The sequence below is a fragment of the Gracilinanus agilis genome, chromosome 3 (assembly GCF_016433145.1).
Source record: "Gracilinanus agilis isolate LMUSP501 chromosome 3, AgileGrace, whole genome shotgun sequence".
NCBI classification, from domain to species: Eukaryota; Metazoa; Chordata; class Mammalia; order Didelphimorphia; family Didelphidae; genus Gracilinanus; species Gracilinanus agilis.
In genome coordinates, this window is record NC_058132.1 from 297,970,069 (window position 1) to 297,989,189 (window position 19,121).

At 35.1% G+C, this 19,121-nt stretch overlaps 1 protein-coding gene across 1 annotated transcript in view; it reads right to left on the reverse strand.

The window, feature by feature from the left end:
- CCNT2 (cyclin T2) overlaps positions 1-19,116 on the reverse strand; it is a gene marked incomplete at its 5' end in the record, with an annotated part of 45,951 nt that extends 26,835 nt beyond the window's left edge. The window contains 3 exons of the mRNA XM_044669134.1: positions 16,034-16,060; positions 18,055-18,136; positions 19,085-19,116. Of these exons, the coding sequence (XP_044525069.1) occupies positions 16,034-16,060; positions 18,055-18,136; positions 19,085-19,116 (141 nt within the window). The remainder of the gene's footprint in view (positions 1-16,033; positions 16,061-18,054; positions 18,137-19,084) is intronic.
- Positions 19,117-19,121: the final 5 nt, after the last annotated feature.

Below are 19,121 nucleotides of genomic sequence, written 5' to 3' on the forward strand. Positions count from 1 at the left end.
TTATGGTAAAAAAACAAGAGTAAAGAAAATAGCTCGAGGGAGCTAGGTGGTGCAGTCCATAGAACTCTAGGCCTAGAGTCAAAGATCTGAATTCAAATCCAGCTCAGACATTTATTCGCTTTGTGACCCTGGCCAAGTCAGTTAACCTCAGTTTCCTCAACTACAGAATAGAGATCATAATAGCACTTACCTTCCAAAGGTTTTGTGAGGATCAAATGAGACAAGATTTGCATAGTGCCCAGTACATAGTAAATATTGGAAACTTTATTTCCATGCACTGTAGGGGTAAATGAACTTTAAAAAATCAGCTGTTTTATCTGAAAATGAAACAGCTAATTTGAATATAAGAATCAGTTTAAATGTCTCAGTCTTTCTTAAGAGGTGCATCTCTCTCCAACAACTTTGTTATGAAACTATTGGCCCTAGAATCTTCTGGGATATGGGACTGTAATAATGGTATACATTTTCTTGGTGCTGCCTTAATGTCATCCATAAGAAGAATCCCTTCTGCTGCTTCATCCATACTCAAAACCTGCCTCTTGGAAACTTTCTGTAATACCAAACTCAGCCATACCCTCTAGTGGCACCTTCTTTCATGTCAAGTCTATGTTTTTCAGTTGTTATTGTGGGCTTTGAGTTAAAACACCAGATCTACACGACAGTCAACCAGCACTGTCAACTATAATGATTGGTAGCATTTCTAAAGCCTTAGCAAAAGACTCCATATCACCAACAGCTTCTTTGCCTGGTGTTCTGTTGTGAAATAAGATGGGTCATCAGCATCTCAGAAACATCACCACCATAAACATTTCTGGAATCTTTCATAGGCTGAGCAAGAACAAGAAGAGAGCATCATGCAAGGATCTTTCTGCTTCATCTAAGATTTGCTGCATAATACCATGTAGTACAATGGTACAAGATAAAGCCATTTATTCCATCCTTTTTAAGAAGTGGTCAACTTTCTCCTTTTTTTCAGCCTGTTCTATTCCTGCAACCTTTGTTGTAGAGTCAACTCTTACTTAAGAACCAAATATTATTTTGTCTGTGTTCATCCCAATATTTGCAATCAGAAATTCTGCTATGGTTGATTTACTTCAGTTTTTTTATCCAACAAAAAAAACCTCTTCATCTAAGTAGGAATCTGCCAGACTTCCTCCCAGTTTCTTCATGATATTGATAGCTTGAAGATAGCTGGAGCCCTTTGGTGTAGAATAGCTTCTACAAATAACTTTGTGGTCTTTCTGATGAGTACAAGCTTTGAAGACTATGTGGATTTAACAATGTTTATTAATTATTAAATCTTCATGTATTTTTTTTGCAGTTTCATCATAACTATGATCAACTGTAGATGCCAACAAAGCCTCTCTTGCTGCCTTTGTAGCTTCTCTCCAACCAGCAATGATAGTTTGAGGATGAATTTTTTTTTGCAACAAAAGACTCTGCTTCCCCTAGTAACTTGGCTGCTAACAGTTATAGAAACAGTATAATCACCAACTCCATCATCTGAACCCTTTACATAAATCTAAAACTTTGGCTGTTGACACAAATAGATTTTAAAATGGTTGCACCATCATTGATTACCATAAAAGAAACATCTCTGTACTTAGAAGAATTTCTGTATATGCCCTTGGGTCCTAAAGGGCTCTTCACTAAGTCTCTGATGGTGATGTCACCAATCAAGACAAATGGGCTGTTTCAGTCCTTTCTTCATTAGCACAAGCCTTGAAGATGTTAACTGGTGAAAATAAAAGGAATGCCATGATTCCAAAGGTGCTGGGGAACATACCACAAGTCTGCTTACACTTAGTCCATTCTGGGACGGGAAGATGAGGTGGACATGATATACTGAAAGCCACTGGAAAAGCAACCCTTTTGAATTAACCCTTGACTAGAAATTATATCAGAATAAATACTAATCTGAGTCAAGAAGAGAATCAAGATTAGATGCATTAGATTAATCTAAGTAACACTCTACTCCAGGGAAGTCATTTAACCTTCTTAGACCTCAGCTTCCTCATCTGTAACATAAAAGAGCTGATGGCAAGTAGGTGGCACAGTGGATAGAAAACCAGGTTTGAGTCAGGAGACCTGGGTTCAAATGTGGTTTCAGGCACTTCCTAGCTGTATGTCCTTGGGCAAATCACCACCCCAAATGCCTAGCCTTTGTCATTCTTTCAAAATAGATAAGGGTTTAAAACATATAAAACCGTAAAATAAATTCATCTTGCTCTTATATTCTCTTTTCATTGTTATAGAAAAAAAAAGCATCCACATCCATTCTTAATTTGAATAAAAGTATATGAATAAAAGTACATTTCTCAATGCTTTGTCACATCCCTTCCTTTCTTTCCTTTTTGTTTAGCCTCTTTTCTACCTCACTTCATCAAATATTTCCACACCTGTCTCTAATCCTATTTCTGCTGGGTCCCTTTTTCCTTTTTTCTCCATTCTAGTTCACTGCTTTCCCTTTTGCTATAGATGTCTCATCCTTGGCTGACATTCTGTAATTTTTATGACTAGTTTCATCCTTAATAATTCACAGAAAAAGAGGAGTGGGAAGAATGAAGTGAGTTTTAAAGTATAAAGTCTGTGCAATACTAATTTGGATGTCACTAAAGGAATCCTTTAGTAACAACATTTTGTTCATCTGGTTTGAAAGAGTAACACATTAAATCATTAAGTTTGTATAAATTATTTTTAATGTTTCAACTTCAAGTCTTTCCAGATATAATATGTAATTTCTAGTTCCTTCCAACTTTTAAAGTCCAGAGCACTGCTTGATGTGCTCTCTGAAACTCTTTACATGAATCTAGCTGAAAAATGCATCAAGGGTAGAAACCACTTCCTTAAACTATGCTTCAAAGTAGTATAACCCCAGCAAGGACTCAGAATTGTGTTGCCAAACTGAAAGAAGTTATCAGGATAGGAAAGCAGTATACAGGAGTTAATGACAGAAACACATTAGGACAAAAGAAAAGAAATTAGGGGGCAGCTGGGTAGCTCAGTGGATTGAGAACCAGGCCTAGAGACGGAAGGTCCTAGGTTCAAATCTGGCCTCAGACACTTCCCAGCCGTGTGACCCTGTGGGCAAGTCACTTGACCCCCATTGCCTACCCTTACCACTCTTCTGCCTTGAAACCAATAAACAGTATTGATTCTAAGACAGAAGGTAAGGGTTAAAAAAAAAAAGAAATTAAAAGGGGGGAAATAATTGGTGAAAAAGTTCCTCCTTCCCTTCTCTTTAGTCAATCTACTTAAACTCTTCATTTACCTATATCTCTGTAAAGTTATTAATAAAAATTGCTTGGCTATCTATGGATGAATAAGTTGCTTTAGGAGGTAATTCTATATATATGCTACATGCCTTACACTGATTTTCTGAGATAAATAGGGAGATATTCCACTAATAAACCTTACATATTGATATTCTTTAAGCGTAATGAAAAATGGATATATTTATGTTTATAAAATTACTGGCAGTCGAACTACACTATATAGATAAAACAAAAACCTATTTGGGTTGAAGTGATATCAATGGAAAATATTCCTCCTACTAAAATGGAGAGTCCATACATACTAGTTAACTTCCTAAGGAAAAGGGCCTGAGAAAATTTAAAAACCAACAATCTTATTGCTGACTTGTTAATAGTATATACTACTGTTTTCTTCTTTTGCTTGATGGGCTGAACACAATAAAAAACATTCTTAACTGGCCATTTTTCAAAAGACCATAATTTTGGGGGGGGGGGGGTGACAAGGAAGAATGACTTTCTGAACAAAGTTACTGGCTCAGTTCTTATATGGTCATTAAAACAGCTGTCATAATACTATACTATTTAAACCAGGCCCCTTTGTCAGCTTCCCCAATTCCCCAAGCCAGGAGTGTTTCTTATAAAAGATTAATTCTAGTATTATAGTACACTAACAACACTGTTAATTAAGTTATAAGCTGGTCCAACCCTTGGGGAAAAATAATTTGGAATTATGAGGGGGAAATCATTAGTGAAATCGCATAGTGGGCATATTCCCCAAAGAAGTCAAAGACAAAAAAGATTCCATATATATACACATACATATATATACATACATATATATATATGTGTGTGTATATATATATATATACACATACATACTGCAGCACATTTTGTGTAGCATAAACCACAAACGATGTACATTTGTCCATCAACTAGGTAAAGGATAAATTGGCAAAGAAGGAAATGCAATGTTTAAGAAATGATGACTATGAGGAAATTCAGAGAAACTTGGGAAGAGGCGTACATCTGAGGCAGAATGAAACAAGTAGGACCAGGAGAACAATGGAATACAAAATGACAGTATTATAATAAGTTTGAAAAACCATTGTTATTTCCATTCTCAATTTCAACATGTTACCCTGTAAGACAATCATCTTGCAGCCCCTAATGGATCCAATAAAAAGAATGTGCCAGCCAACAAAACAAAACGAAACAAAACAAAAAACCCCAAACCCTATCACCAATCTTGTTCCTCGAGAACAGATGATAAAACATAGTTCCCTGCTTTCAGTAGATATGGGAACTAGTAGTATTAGAATGTTGGGAATGAAGTCAAAACATAATTGCTGTGCCAAATGGTTTTGATTAACTGAATTTCTTTGGTACCAAGGACAGTGAAGGAGAGCAATATCAAAAAATGACTGGTGGTACAGATACCAAAATGAAATTGTAAAGATACTCATTCAAAATGGATGGGCATGGATCTATTACAAAACTTCTAGTCCAAATTTTATTACATTCATTTTAGCTAAGAATCGTTAACCTGGGCTTTCATGAGGGCATGGCTACTTGATATTAGACTGAAAGACTATCATTAATTGAAACAGGAAACTTTCTTAATTTCAAGGTAATATCTTTTTAGTGATGATTCATGTGATGACTGGTTGTTTCTTTGTGCCAAAATATGAGGATTAGATGACCTTTACAATCATTAAAACTCTGAAATTCTAAGATCTTATAATTGAGCCTGTCAATCCATTTTCTTTACAACTTGAATAGAGATTAAGTGCATTTCTTCACTTGTTCTCCAAGACCATGGCTGATCATCATTAAAGTTTTTCTTCCTTTTGTGTTTTTTGTTTAAATTATTGTAGTTAAGTCCATACATGTCTTCTCAAGTTTCTAAACTAATTTTTTGTTGTTTCTAACAGCTTAAGACCATTCTATTATATCCAAATACTAAAATCTCTCTAGTTCCTTCATTCAATGGATACCCGCTTTATTTCTGGTGTTTTGCTACCATGATTTTTGTACTTTTCAGATCAATTCTGCAGCATTCAACTTATTTTAAAGAAATTATTGCTTATGTGTAAGGCATTATAATGCTAGGAATCAAACAATAACTGACAGCCTTTGATCTAAAGCAGATTGCTCCTTGAGTTTGGAGGGAAGGACCTGACATATATAGCTTCATTATATATAATATGAAGTAGGTACAGCTAGGTAGCAGTGCTGATAGAGCACCTGGAGCTGGAAGGGTCTGGTAGCAAATCTGGCTTCAGACACTTCCTATGTGACCACAGGCAAGTCACTTAACCCAAACTGTCCCACCCTTGCCACTTTTGTCTTAAAATTGATATTAAGACATGGTAAAGGTTTAAAAAAAAATAAAGTAATGTGGTAGGAGTAAATGGTGAGAAGCAATAGAAAAGTATGAGCTGGGTGATCAGAAATAGCTTCCTGAAAGGAATACATTCTAAGAAGGAAAAGCACCCTTAAAAGCAGAAGAAAATGTTAAATTAGGGGAAACTAGTTTAAATGGAATTTAAGAATAATCGTAGGAGTAGCTAGGTATCACATCAGACCTGGAGCCAGAAGTTCCTGGATTTAAATCCGGCCTTAGACACTTTCAAACTCTATGACCCCAGGCAAGTCATTTAACCCCAACTGCCTAGTCCTTATCACTCTTCTGCCTTAAATTGATACTTAGTATCATTCTAAAAGAAGGTAAGGGTTTAAAAAGAATAAGGATAGTATGAAATGGTGGGGGAAGGCTAGTTAGAATCAAACTGTATGGGTAAGGAGTAGTTTTATTTGAAAAGAAACAAGGATCCAATGAATTTGTTTGAATAGGTATATAACACAAACAGACCTCTTCAATTCAACTCAACAAAATGAGATACAATCTTGGTTTAATAGAGAGAATGTTGGCTGAGTTTGTTTCAAATCCTGTCTTGCCATTATAAACCTGTATGAACATGGGCAAGTCACTTAACCTCAGTTTCTTCATCTGTACAAATGCGAGGGTTGGACCAATAGTCCTCTGTAGTTCCTTCACAGATCTCTATCTATGATTCTATCTGCCCAAGTACAAAGCACTATGCTTATGTACTGAGAGTAAAAAGGCAAAAATAAAAATGTCATAGGATCGTATTATGTAGTCCAACGCTGCCTTTTACATATGAGGACACAGGTCCCCAAAGTTAAGAGACTCACTCAAAGTTAATACTGATTAGTCTTATTCCTGTAAGTATACTTTCTACTATACCATATTACCACAGCTTAAATTCCAAGGGGTAGAGGAGACAACAGGAACACAGATAAATACAAAGGATGGGCAAAATTATTTCAAGAGGGAGAAAATGGTTATCATGGTTGTGGTGATCTGAAAGAACCATTTTAGAAAAGTAAAATAGTTACGCATTAGCAATGCTTAGCCAAACCAGCAAGAAATCTATCCTGGAAGTATCCATGATGAAACCAGTGAGGGTATATATTCTCTACCAATGAGAATTTCAATCCCTCTATATCTTCCCATCAGATCCTTGTTTGCATTTCTTTCATGAATCCTCTCATATCCATTCATTCAGGATCTTGACTGGAGGGTGTCTGAATCTTATGTAATTCATACTACCTATACAAATATTTAACAATGTTCTTCAAATAATCAACAAATGTTTCTTAAATGTTTCTTCCGTAATTGCAATGCACAAGGTCCTGGGACTGATTAAACAACAAAACTGAAAAACTCCTTTCCCTCAAATGTCATTCATCGCTTATAAGCAGAAACATCTTCACTCACAAAAGTAGATACAAAGCAAATATGAATTAATGGAAGGCAGAAATAGCAATTGGAGGATATGGTCACGAAAAAGTCTTATGTACGAGAACTGAGTGTTGAAGGAGGCCAGAGATTCTATCTATGAACTAATGAGTGAATTAAAGACATGAAGAAAAACCTGGAAATCCTTTGTGGCTTTTAATAGTACTGCTTTTAAATCCAGAGGGTGTGGATTTAAATCCCAACTCTCTCTTATTTATTACCTGTATTGCTCTGGGCAAGTACTTTCCCCAACCTGAATCTCCATTTTCTATTCAGAATGAAGGGCCTGGAACAGTTGATTTCTGCCAATCAATTTAAGAGCTCTAAATCAGTGGCATCAGATTCAAATAAAAACATGCCTTTGAGTCATATATTAACCAAAAAAGCCACAAACTAACGCTATCTAGCTTTTACTATATTTTTATATATTTTGCTAAACATTTCCTAATTACATTTTTTTAACCCCTTACCTTCCATCTTGGAGTCAATACTGTGTATTGGCTCCAAGGCAGAAGAGTGGTAAGGGTAGGCAAAGGGGATTAAGTGACTTGCCCAGGATCACAGTTGGGAAGTGTCTGAGGTCAGATTTGAACCTAGGACCTCCCGTCTCTAGGCCTGGCTCTCAAATTCACTCAGCTACCCAGCTTCCCCCTCCTAATTACGTTTTAATCTGATTTGGGACACATTGGGGAGTTTTGTGCTGTGAGACTGACACCTCTGCTTTAAATCATATCACCTGGGATTCTATGGTAACCTGTTGAGAGTATGCTTATGCTCCACCATAGTCTCAGCTATTTGTTATTTTAAGTATTCAGAAATTATGGTATTTCCAAAATTTGTGATCATAGAGAAATCATCAGCAAAACATTGATATAAAAAAGATAGTACGGGGCATCTAGGAAGCTCAGTGGATAAAGAAAGAGCCAGACCTGGAGATGGATGGTCCTAGGTCAAAATCAGCCCCAGACACTTCCTAGCTGTGACTCATGGCAAGTCATTTAACCCTAATTGCATAGCTCTTAAAGCTCTTCTGCTTTAGAACCAATATCTAGTACTGATTCTAAGACAGAAAGACTTTAACAATTTTTTCTATAGGATGATAAGCTGTACATCAGTGAGCCATCAATGAAAGTACCATTCAGTTTTTCAAATTCAATCCAGCTGGATGAAGAGCAGTGTGATATAAAGAGGACTAGATTTGGATCTCAGGAGCAATTAAGTTCAAATATTGCCTTTGACACTAGATATGTCAAGCCATATAAAACCTCTTCTTGCATCTCAAGTTTTCTCACTGGCAAAATGAGAACAAAATTTGTACCATCTACTTTATGAGGTGGTTTTGAGGATCAAAGGAAAAAGGCAAAGCATTTTGCAAATCTTAAAACACTATATAAATGTCAGCTAGTAATTTCCCTTTACTTTCTCAATTTTGTCACAAATCATCTATCTGTATCACTTAAAGAAAAAACATGCTGACTAGTCTACCTGTAATAACTATTCAATATCAAGGCAATCTATAATTTCCACTCATTTTTCTAGCATGGATTACAATAAGAGGTTTGAGGTATGCTAAGGCTTTATGTAATTAACCTGTTATCTTATTCTCTTCAAAGAGTATTTGGAGAACCTTAGAATCAATGAAGAATCCTTTGAGAGGCAGCTAGATGGTTCAGTGGATAGAGAGCCTGTCAGGTCTGCAGTTGGGATTAGATTCAGATCTGGCCTCAGACATGCTCTAGCTGTGTTTACCCCGGACAAGTTACTGAACCCCAACTGCCTAGCACTTATGCTTCTGCTTTAGAATTGATACTTGTACGATTCAAAGACAGGTCGTTAGGGTTAAAAAAAACAAACAAAACTTTTAGTATGAACTTTCTGCTAAATACCTTTGTGACATTGGTAAGTACCTTTCGAGTGAAAGTTTCCCTGTTTAATACAACCCCCTTGATGTAGATACTCAGTGGGTCAATGAATAGTTTTCTTTGAAATTGCCTGCCATGGAAATCTTATTTTAAAATATGTTATAGAAAACATGTTTGAGAAGGAACTTTAAGGCTCCATTTTTCTTTAAAAACAAACAAAAAATACAATGCTATCATATTCTTGGTATTTTCAGATAGCCTTTTGACTTAAAAGATGTAAACCACCTCCTTTTATGTTTTCATTGAGGATGCCTTTGATGAAAGCAGGAATCATTCTCAAAAGATTAGAGAGATGAGAAAGTAGCAACTACAAACCCATATGCCTAATATCTTACCAGATTACTTTTTTGGTTAATGCAACATTTATGATCTCATTCTTTTCAACATTTCCCCATCTGGATGCAGCTTAAGGAGCATTCCTGAAAGTTCCTAAAAAAACATCATTTCTGGGAGTCCCTCCCTCCCTCCTTTCCTTCCTTCTAGAAACCCTTACCTTTGTGTATTGGTTCCGAGGCAGAAGAGTGGTAAGGGCTAGCCAATGGGGGGTGGTGGTGGTAAATGACTTGCCCAGGGTCACATAGCTAGGAAGTGTCTGAGGCCAGATTTGAATCTAGGGCCTCGCTGTCTCTAAGGCCTGGCTCTCAATCCACTGAGCCACCCGGCTGGCCCCCTATTCACCTTTTTGATGTGATGGTTCCATTAATCTTGCTAATAAACAGATTACTTGTTTTGGGACCAAGAAATAAAAAGCCAGACTTAAGACTATTTAGAAATCTCACACCTGTTTAATGACAATTACTTCTTTCAAGAAGATAGTTGGATGACACTGGGAAGTGACTAGTTATAGATGTAGAAGTCCACATGCAGTGAGACTGTCTGGTTAGAGCAAAGATCAAAGTAAACACTAAATTAGAAGGACACGGGAATGGATCACATCCAAAGCAGCTCTAACGTTTTAAACAAGCTGGTGACTTCAAAGTCCAAATGAGAAATGTATAAATATTGGATCATGCAACTACATGGAGATAGATATGAAGAGAGTGGAGGTAGGTGAAGTATCTGAGTAATAGGATAATAAGATTTTTCAAAAAATTCTCTCTTAAGGGTTGGGGATGAGGGGAAGAATGAAGAGATCAAAAATGTTTTCAGAAATTCTTTTCTTTCCAAGCTCTTTCATATGTCATTGATTATCCAGTCTTGACCTTCCTTTTCTTGTTTATTTACAAAATGGAAAAGAACAAGCCTGTTTTCTCAATCCCTACAAGATTTCTCAAATTAAAATTAATTAGTCCAAGTACTCATTCTTTAGTTAAATATAAAATTACTGTTTTCCAAAAGAGGAAATCACTTTCTTAAAGGATAAATCCCAACTGCTTAGGATGCTAGCATTTCATTATTGTGACTTTCATGGAGGATTAAAAAAACAACTTAATTTTTAAAATGCCACATTATACTTAAATTATCTTATTTTAAATGATTTCAAAAGCAACCCAAATTCCTATAAAGAATATGCATTTAAGTTCACCATCATGAAATACTTTAAATTATGTTTGAGTTGGAAATAACACTTAACAGGTACATATCTATTTTATTTTTAGCAATTTGTTAAAAAACTTATTTGATAGAAGTCTCATGCCATTCAATTTAACTCACCACAAATGAGTTTGGTACATAGACCAAGGGAAGCCAAGGTTTAGTTTTATTTCCATATAGAACTTAAGGTCTGTGCAAAGACATATAAGAGACTGAGTGAATGTCAAAAGGCGAGAAAAATGCCATCTTTTTATTCCAAGAAAAAAAGCACATCAATATTTATACCATCACTGTTATAAAAGTACTGCAAATAACTTTTACAGTTAATTTAAAACAAAAAGGAGGTCATATGAACCATAGTATGGTAAATAAATCACTTTATGGGGAGTCAGGAGACTGGGGTTTCAATATTGCCTCAGGCATTTATCAGCTATATGATCAAGGACAAGTTTCCTTAAGCTTTTGATCACCTATTTTCCTCATCTGTAAAATGTGGATAACAAGAGAACTACCAATGGTAGAGGGAAGGTCTCTGCAAATCAAAAGCACTATATAAATGTGAATTACTGCATAGTCACTATTGAGGAAAAGTAGAGATAAAATGTTTTTAAAAAATCATACTACTATAGGAAGGAAACTACTATAATCTTCCATCCCTTTTAGGTAGAAATAACTTGAAAAAGGCATTCACATTATACATTGAATTGGATAGCTTATGTTTACGGCATTTGATATTGTAGCTAACACAAAACTTAGAGCAATTCCCTAAGTTTTAAGATAAAATTAAATGTACAATATTGCCTCCAATGATGTTTGTGTGCACACATACTCATCCATATGTGCACTATGGTTGGAAGGACAAGATGTTGGCTTCTACAGCAGAATACGAAGTTTCTGACACACAAAAAAATTATAACAAGTACCTGAATATATTTGATGTACTGAGTATATTTTAAAGTCAATAATGGAATGAAATCTATTGAATAAAGTGGATGACCACAGTTTTAATTTAGGATTTTATGAGGTATGAATAGTGACAGAACTTATTTGCTTACACAGCAAACCTAAGAGAAATTTTACCCAAAAACGTTTAAAAAAAAAAAAAAACAATAGCAGCACTTTAATTTGAAGGACAACACAAATTCCAATGTGTACATTTTGGTAATTTTTCTAACATTAGCATTATCTCCTCAACTAAGACTCTAAGCATCTTGTAATTTTAGACCACATCTGACACCAGAGTAATAAAATCTGTGAGAAGTTTTTAGGCTTTATGTTGAAAGTATAAGTCTGTAAATCTTATTTTAAAGCAAAAATTCCATCTTATTGTTTATGGGACTGCAATTCTACTAGCCATTAGATAGATCAGTTTTTATCTTTTGAGATCTTTTTGGGCAACAGTTTTATCAACTATCCTACACTTCAATGAATTTGCTTTAAAATCTCCTTCATAGGGGGCAGCTGGGTAGCTCAGTGGATTGAGAGTCAGGCCTAGAGACAGAAGGTTCAAATCTGGCCTCAGACACTTCCCAGCTGTGTGATCCTGGGCAAGTCACTTGACCCCCATATTTCCCACCCTTACCACTCTCTTCCACCAAGGAACCAATACACAGAAGTTAAGGGTTTAAAAAAAAATCTCCTTTATAGATTAAGTTCTAAGGCTTGTCAGGGTTGCCAAAAGCACAAACACTTTATAAACCCTAAACTAGTTATATTTTATAATGAATGTTGTAATATACCAATTGCCTACATATAAATTTTTTATATGCATAGAATAATTATAAAACAAAGAATGTTTTGGGTTTTTTCCACAAGTAGGGCATATCCCTGATGATAATTTATTACTTTGGAGTTAAAATATATATTCTTATGCAACTACATCTTTTGTGTAGAGTCCATTATGTTGTTTTGTTTTTCCTTCTCTAGGAAGGTTAAGAATAGTTTCTGTAAAGGGCCTTTGCCATTAAAGAGAAAAAATATTCATAGTCCTACTTTGTTCTGTTATTTTAACAAATATACTCAGAATAAAAAAATTCCTTCATGTAAATCAATGTAAAGGGAAGATCTTTATTTAAAGCCCTTAAGCTTTATCACTATTCAAGTTTCCTGGTAAGAAACTTGGAAGATAGTTCATGACCTCTACTATATAAAGCACTGCTAAGAATTCTAACTAGACTAAATTTTATTCAACTATATATTTGCAAAAGTTGGTTTAACTTGACAATAAATCATTTGGTGAGCAAAAGACCCCCCCCAAATTAAATATATCCAGCACAGTCTTGTACAAAGTAGCCATTTAATGTTTATTAAAGTTGTACCTACATATTAAAATAAAAACATTTTAAAAAATTTAAAACAATATTTACCTTGGCAGTTAAGGAGTTTAAAAAACATTTTAAAACAGCAAAATGGGAGGCAATGGTACAGTGGAAAGAATGTTGAATTTGGAATATGGGAATCTGTCTATCATTTAGCTAGCTGTGACTCTGGGCAACATCCCCTTTTAAGTCTCAGTTTCCTCACCTGTGAAAAGGGGATTAGACTAGATGACTGACCTCTAAAATCCCTTCCAACTCTAAATCTCTGACTACGTCCATTAAAGATGAAATTGCCTTTATTAGTGACCTATGAATTAAATAATTTTTTAGAAAAATGATAGCAAAGCTAAATACTTTAAAAACAAAATCAGTAATGCTTGATCAGGTCGGGAGACCTGGTTCTAGTTCCAATTTGGCCACTCACTAATTTACTATGTGATCTTGGGCAAGCCACTCTCTTGTCTTCAGTTTCCTCATCTGTAAAAAGGAGTTGGAATAAATCAGAGGTGTCAAACCTGGTCCTCAAAACTCTTTAGTCAGCATAACTAGAATAAAATGTAATTAGGAAATATTTAACAATAAAAATACAACACAGATGACATTAATTTGTGAATTTTATAATTCAATTTCTATTTGAGTTTGACACCACTGGTCTAGATTTTAAGGTTCCTTCTGGCACTAACATTCTGAAGTTCTCTGATATGCTTAATACTGTATTATTAAATAAACAATGAAGAACAAATCTTTGTAGAAATCTAAAATGGCACAAAGTTCAAGCAGTTAATATTACTAGCTAATAAGCTCAGGTAAAAAATACAAACATAATGTTTAAAACCAGGAATGTTCTCAGCATAAAAATCTAAACCGCATCAAAATATTATCAGATATTAAGCTAAAATCACCACGCTATTATTAGGTGTCATTTCTTTTACAAAAACAAAATTACTTAAGTGTTAAATATATCAAAAAGTGGTACTCCAAAATCTTTAATTAACAAGGCAGAAGTGGCAGACTACAAATATAACTTCTATTCATAAGAAAGACTGCTAATAGTTAAGTGCCCAGGAAAACTACAGACAGATGAGTCTGGAGTTCAATTTTCATTGCTGGGCAGTCAGTAGATTTTACATTAAAAGATAGAAATATCAAACAAAAAAACTGGGGGAAATCCCCTAATTTTGTTGTTATTGATAATTTTTGCAAAGTAATGTCATGCCTGAAAAGTTTACTAGTGTTTAGGGTTATTAAAAAAAGGTATATGAGTAAAAGAAAACCTATAAAAGTTAATTATTTCAAAATATCTTTGAGATGTTCTATACTAGAAGCTAGAGACTTTTGTATTATGGCTAGAAAACTTAGAGAAAGGGGAAAGCAGGAAAAGGAATGAAGGATTCTTTCTCTGCACTGAAAAGTTTAAAATAGTGGGGCTCCTCAGTAATTATTACTATGTCTAGTTATTTTTAAATACATCATCTAAAGTAGTAAGTGTACAGTGCAGTTCCCAAATTTTCAAATAAAACTCTTCTACCAAAGCACCCAATGAATGGAATATACTACAGAAAATTACATGAAAAGAGAAAAGCTTAAGGAAAGATAATAGAAATAAGTGTTATAAAAATATTGGGTTCTCAGCAAATACCCAGAAAAGGGCCCTAGAGGCCTTGTAGATTATAATGAGGGTTGACAAAAAGATCGAACATTTAAAAAAGGTTGAAAATACAGAAAAAACATCATCCTACCTTTGTAAAACTAGTGTATCCACATCAGGCCTACTGTGTGTAGTGCTCTCATTCCATTATGTATTTCTTGAGTTGTGGTAATTAGACAGGCCAAGGAAGATCCAAGGAAAGATAACTAAAATAAACAGAGGATTTGGGGTGGGGAGTGGAAAAGTAGTACTGTTGTATGGAGAAACTAAAAGGATAGGAGTTCTTCAATGTGCAAAATTATAAGGCGGAGAAGAGATGAGATGGAAAGCTATAGAATCTTAAAATGACTGGATAAAGTCACAGCTTAGACTTGTACATCAATTCCAGGAATACTAGGCAGATAGTACAAAAGGATACCTTTGAAAGGAGAGTGAAGTAACTTCAGGACAAAGACAAGAAACTACTAATTTACAGTTAATTCAACAAAGTACAACTAAGCATTGAGAGGTACACAAAGGTAAATAAAAGTAATTCCTATTAACTAAGACAGCTTATGGTCTAGTCATTGATAAATGAACAGGTCTAAAATAATAGTAATGCTAAATTTAAATAGCTTTAAAAAGGCTTTTTGACATATTATGAACACCAAGCTATAAATGTCTACTATAAGAAATTGGTATGTAGCTTATTTTTAAAATCAATAGGGGAAAGATTTCTGCCTTTTCTTAGTTACAGTTAGCAATAGAATACTACAGGTCCATACTAGTCTGATCTAGTATGGATATTCTTATGTTCCTAATTCCAATTAGGGGGGAAAAAAAACTGACAAATAGTGAGGCTGACTAGCTTCTCCCTTGGGTAAAAAGAAACATTTATCTAATCATAAGGCACTGGATTCATATCATTTAGCTTTCAAGGTGATTTAATCTTCCAAATAAAATCCTCAATACAACTCAACAGTTTGTTCAAGCCATAAGAAAAAACTGTTGTTATGGATAGCACTACAAAGATACAATGTTGCATTAATAAAGGTTTTTTAGGAAGGAGAAAAGTAGTAAGGGTTATTAGGAAGCAGCTCACATATCTTATAGCCACTTTTAATCCAGATTTGAGGCGAAGAAAAGTAGATAAAAACTACTGTACCTGCCTTCTTTCCCTGAAATTTTCAGGGACAAAGATATCCATATCTGGTTTTTTTTTACTCAAATCCACTTTTGTTACAGAACATAACATCACACTTCCCTGTTGTGTTAATTTTTAATTTGATGTTAATAGATTTTAAAGGGAAATACTTCATGCCACAAAAAATTATTTTTAAATATAAAATATTTTACAGGGTATACTTTGAATGTCGTTGCTATTTTAATATATTTTATATAGTTTATTTACTAAAAAGAACTATTTTTCATTTAGCTAAATATCCTGAAGAATTGTATTATTTCCTAAATTTAGTTATAGACTGATTATTATAACCCTATTATTGAGCAAAATTTTCCTGATGATTTGGGGGAGTATGAATTTAAAAGCGACTCACATTCAATTTGAGACCACCCCCTTCACCCTAAAAGAATAGGAAAAAAAAAGATAAAAGAGTAAAGTTGTACATTTGATGCCAGGGCACCAACATTAATATTAAAACCACTTTTGATGTTATAATGACAGCAAATGTAAAAAAAATTCTGAAATTGATTAGGTTATTATATGAAGGTTGTATTTTTACATTTTTTAACACTTCAAATTAACTACACTTTAGAATTTACATTAACACACAAGAATTTTCAAAAAGTCAAGTTTGATCCATAAGTTAAGGCACACCAGAAACTAGGCTTTGCACAGGCAATTTGATATCATTTTAAATAAAAACGGAAAAATCCAATGAAAGCTAGTACTTTCAACTATTGCACAAAAGACTTCTAAAATGGACAAAGCTTTGGATCTTGGCACCAGATTTGACAAATTGCTTGATTTAAAGCACACCACACAGGCCAAGGAGACAAATTATAGGAAGAAGCCATTGTCACCCTCCCCTCCCCCAATGAGGTTCCAGTAACTGGTTTCAGTACAAAGAGAAAAAGCAAACCTAACTCAGAAAATATATAATCTACAGCTACATAGAGAATATCCATATGCTTTACAAACTCTAATTTGATTAGTAATTTCTAATAGGATTCGGAGTCACCTTTGTGTAAGTTTTGACATCATTTATTTATGTCTTACTTATATAAGCAATTTTCAAGTTAAAATTTCATAATTCCTAACCTAGAAGTTGTCACCCACCTTTAACTTTCATCTTATAACTACCATTAAGTCAAATCCACTACACTAGAAATATACAAACTGAGACAGATGAAATTGAATAGGAAGAGGGGGCACATACCAGAGAAAAGAAACAGATGTGTAATCGAAAAGTGCAAGTGGGGATACTGCAAAGTCCATCAGAAAATATTTAGATCAGAATTTGCAAAACAAACAACAAATTATACTGCTAAAGATCATCAGACTCATTTATAAAATGGAATGCTTAACAAAAAGAATTCAATTTTAACATTTTATTTTTTCGTTTATTATAAAAAGATTATGCTAAAAAGAACTTTTTAAAAAAAGGTTATTTTGGTTGTAACTATTTTGGATTATCCACTGATGATCAAGCCTTCTGTGATATATCTTTATCATTTGAACAACAATCTTTATGAATCTGTGGTGGAACAAAAAAACTAAAACTGAGGGAAGGACAGAATAAGGCTCATGTAAATTTAAGAAACTTTCCCCATCATTGTAAGCAACATATAGAGCAAAAAAAAATTTTTTTTTGCTGAAAAATGCCTGATATCTTATGTAGGTATTTTTCATAAATTATAAATTGCATTTTTAGAAATTAAACACTAATGCTATATGGAAAAGTAACCTAGAAAATGTTTAAATCCCTATTCTGTAATTTACCTGTGAGATGGTATGTTTGAAGCAAGATTTGTCATTTGGTTGACCAGTATTTGGAAAGGTAACATGTCACCCAGACAGCTAATGAAATTTTGGTACCCTTTGTTTAACAATGAACTACATAGACTGACCTTTTGCAAATTAATATTTCACAACATTTAGCTTTTTACAAATGGTCAGTTCCAAAATCAATTACAAAGTCAATATAAGAAAGAAGTGGTGTGACAAAGTTCAATTCACATTTCAATTAGTCTCCCAACAACAAACTACTCACAAACACTTCTGGTTTGTTTAACTTAAAATTTGTACTTTACTGATGATTATAAAAAAATTGTAAAAGTATAAAATTTTAACTGGATTGCTGCCAATTAAGTAACTGATGATATGGTTTTCTAAGATGTAGGTGTGATGAAGATTGCTGCTGCTCTACATATGGACATGAAAACATGATCAGACCATTTGAAGCAAAATATAAACTTCATTTGCAAACATAAATTTATTGTTAATATCCAGTTACTTAATAAAACCACTGTCAGAATCTCTTTTTTACAAAATAACTTAAAAAAAGTTTAACTACTTTTAACATATCCAAATGCTGTTTTAAAAAATTGTACTTACATTTCTGTTAAACTTTGTGAAAGAATGGTGCATATAAAACCTGTGCATGTAAACAATTGCAGTATTTATTGTAAGCTGAGAGCTGGAAGGTAATATTTAGGAAAAGTACATTTTAAAGACAAATAATATAATCTAATTTTTTTTTCTTAGAAGATACTCCACAGAATTAATAATCAAGTATTGGCACCGTTTATTTGAAGGTATATTTCAGTGCTTTTCTAGGATATCTCTCTCTTATAGAAAGTAGGACCCCCGCCCCTCCAAGGCAAAATGGAAACTGGGAAGCCGCCTTAAAATAGTAAAGGGGGGAGGGGGAGGTTAAGATAGGAAGAAAAAAATGTGAAGCTTTTCAAGCTAAGTCAGCTCACCAAACCTTCAACAAGGAGTTCGGTCTACGTGCGTGTGTTATATTTCTTTCAAAAAATCAAAGCAATTCAAAGCCATCCCAAGTACATAAAGCCTGAGCTCGGTGCGTTCCACAGCACATGGGCTCTGAGCCGCCCTCTTTCTCCAACCCCGCCACCTGGATGCTCAGGGGGACTCGGAGAGAAGTCTTTCAAAGGTCCTTCCATCGGCCTCTCCCCTCAGTATCCCCACCCCCCCTCCACTACCCCTCCCGTTCCGTGGTAGTTTCTCCAGGAGGATCAGGAGCCACCCGAGAAGCTGACCCGCTCCCCCCTCCCCCCGCCACGCGGAGCATCCGAAGGGATTACACAACGCAGCGTTCAAACCCGGCCGGAATCCCAGTCCCCATTCGCTCCCCCCACCCCCATCCTAGGCCTCACCGGCTCTGACTGCCCCCCGCCCCAGCCTCCCCCTACGAGAGCGGCCCAGACTGGGCCCCTCACGGCGTGGCCGACGGCTGCAGCGCCATGTTCGCCTCGACCAGGCCTCGGCTGCCGGCTCAGGCCGGTGGGTTTGACGAGGGAGACCGGAGGGTGGGGTGGGGGGGAAATAGAGGTTGGGGGAAGGGGATTAGGAGGTGAATGGTGGAAGGTTAGGTGGGGGAGGAAAGAAATAGAAAGGATACACATTGAGACGCTGCCCCATATCTTGGATAAAGTTGG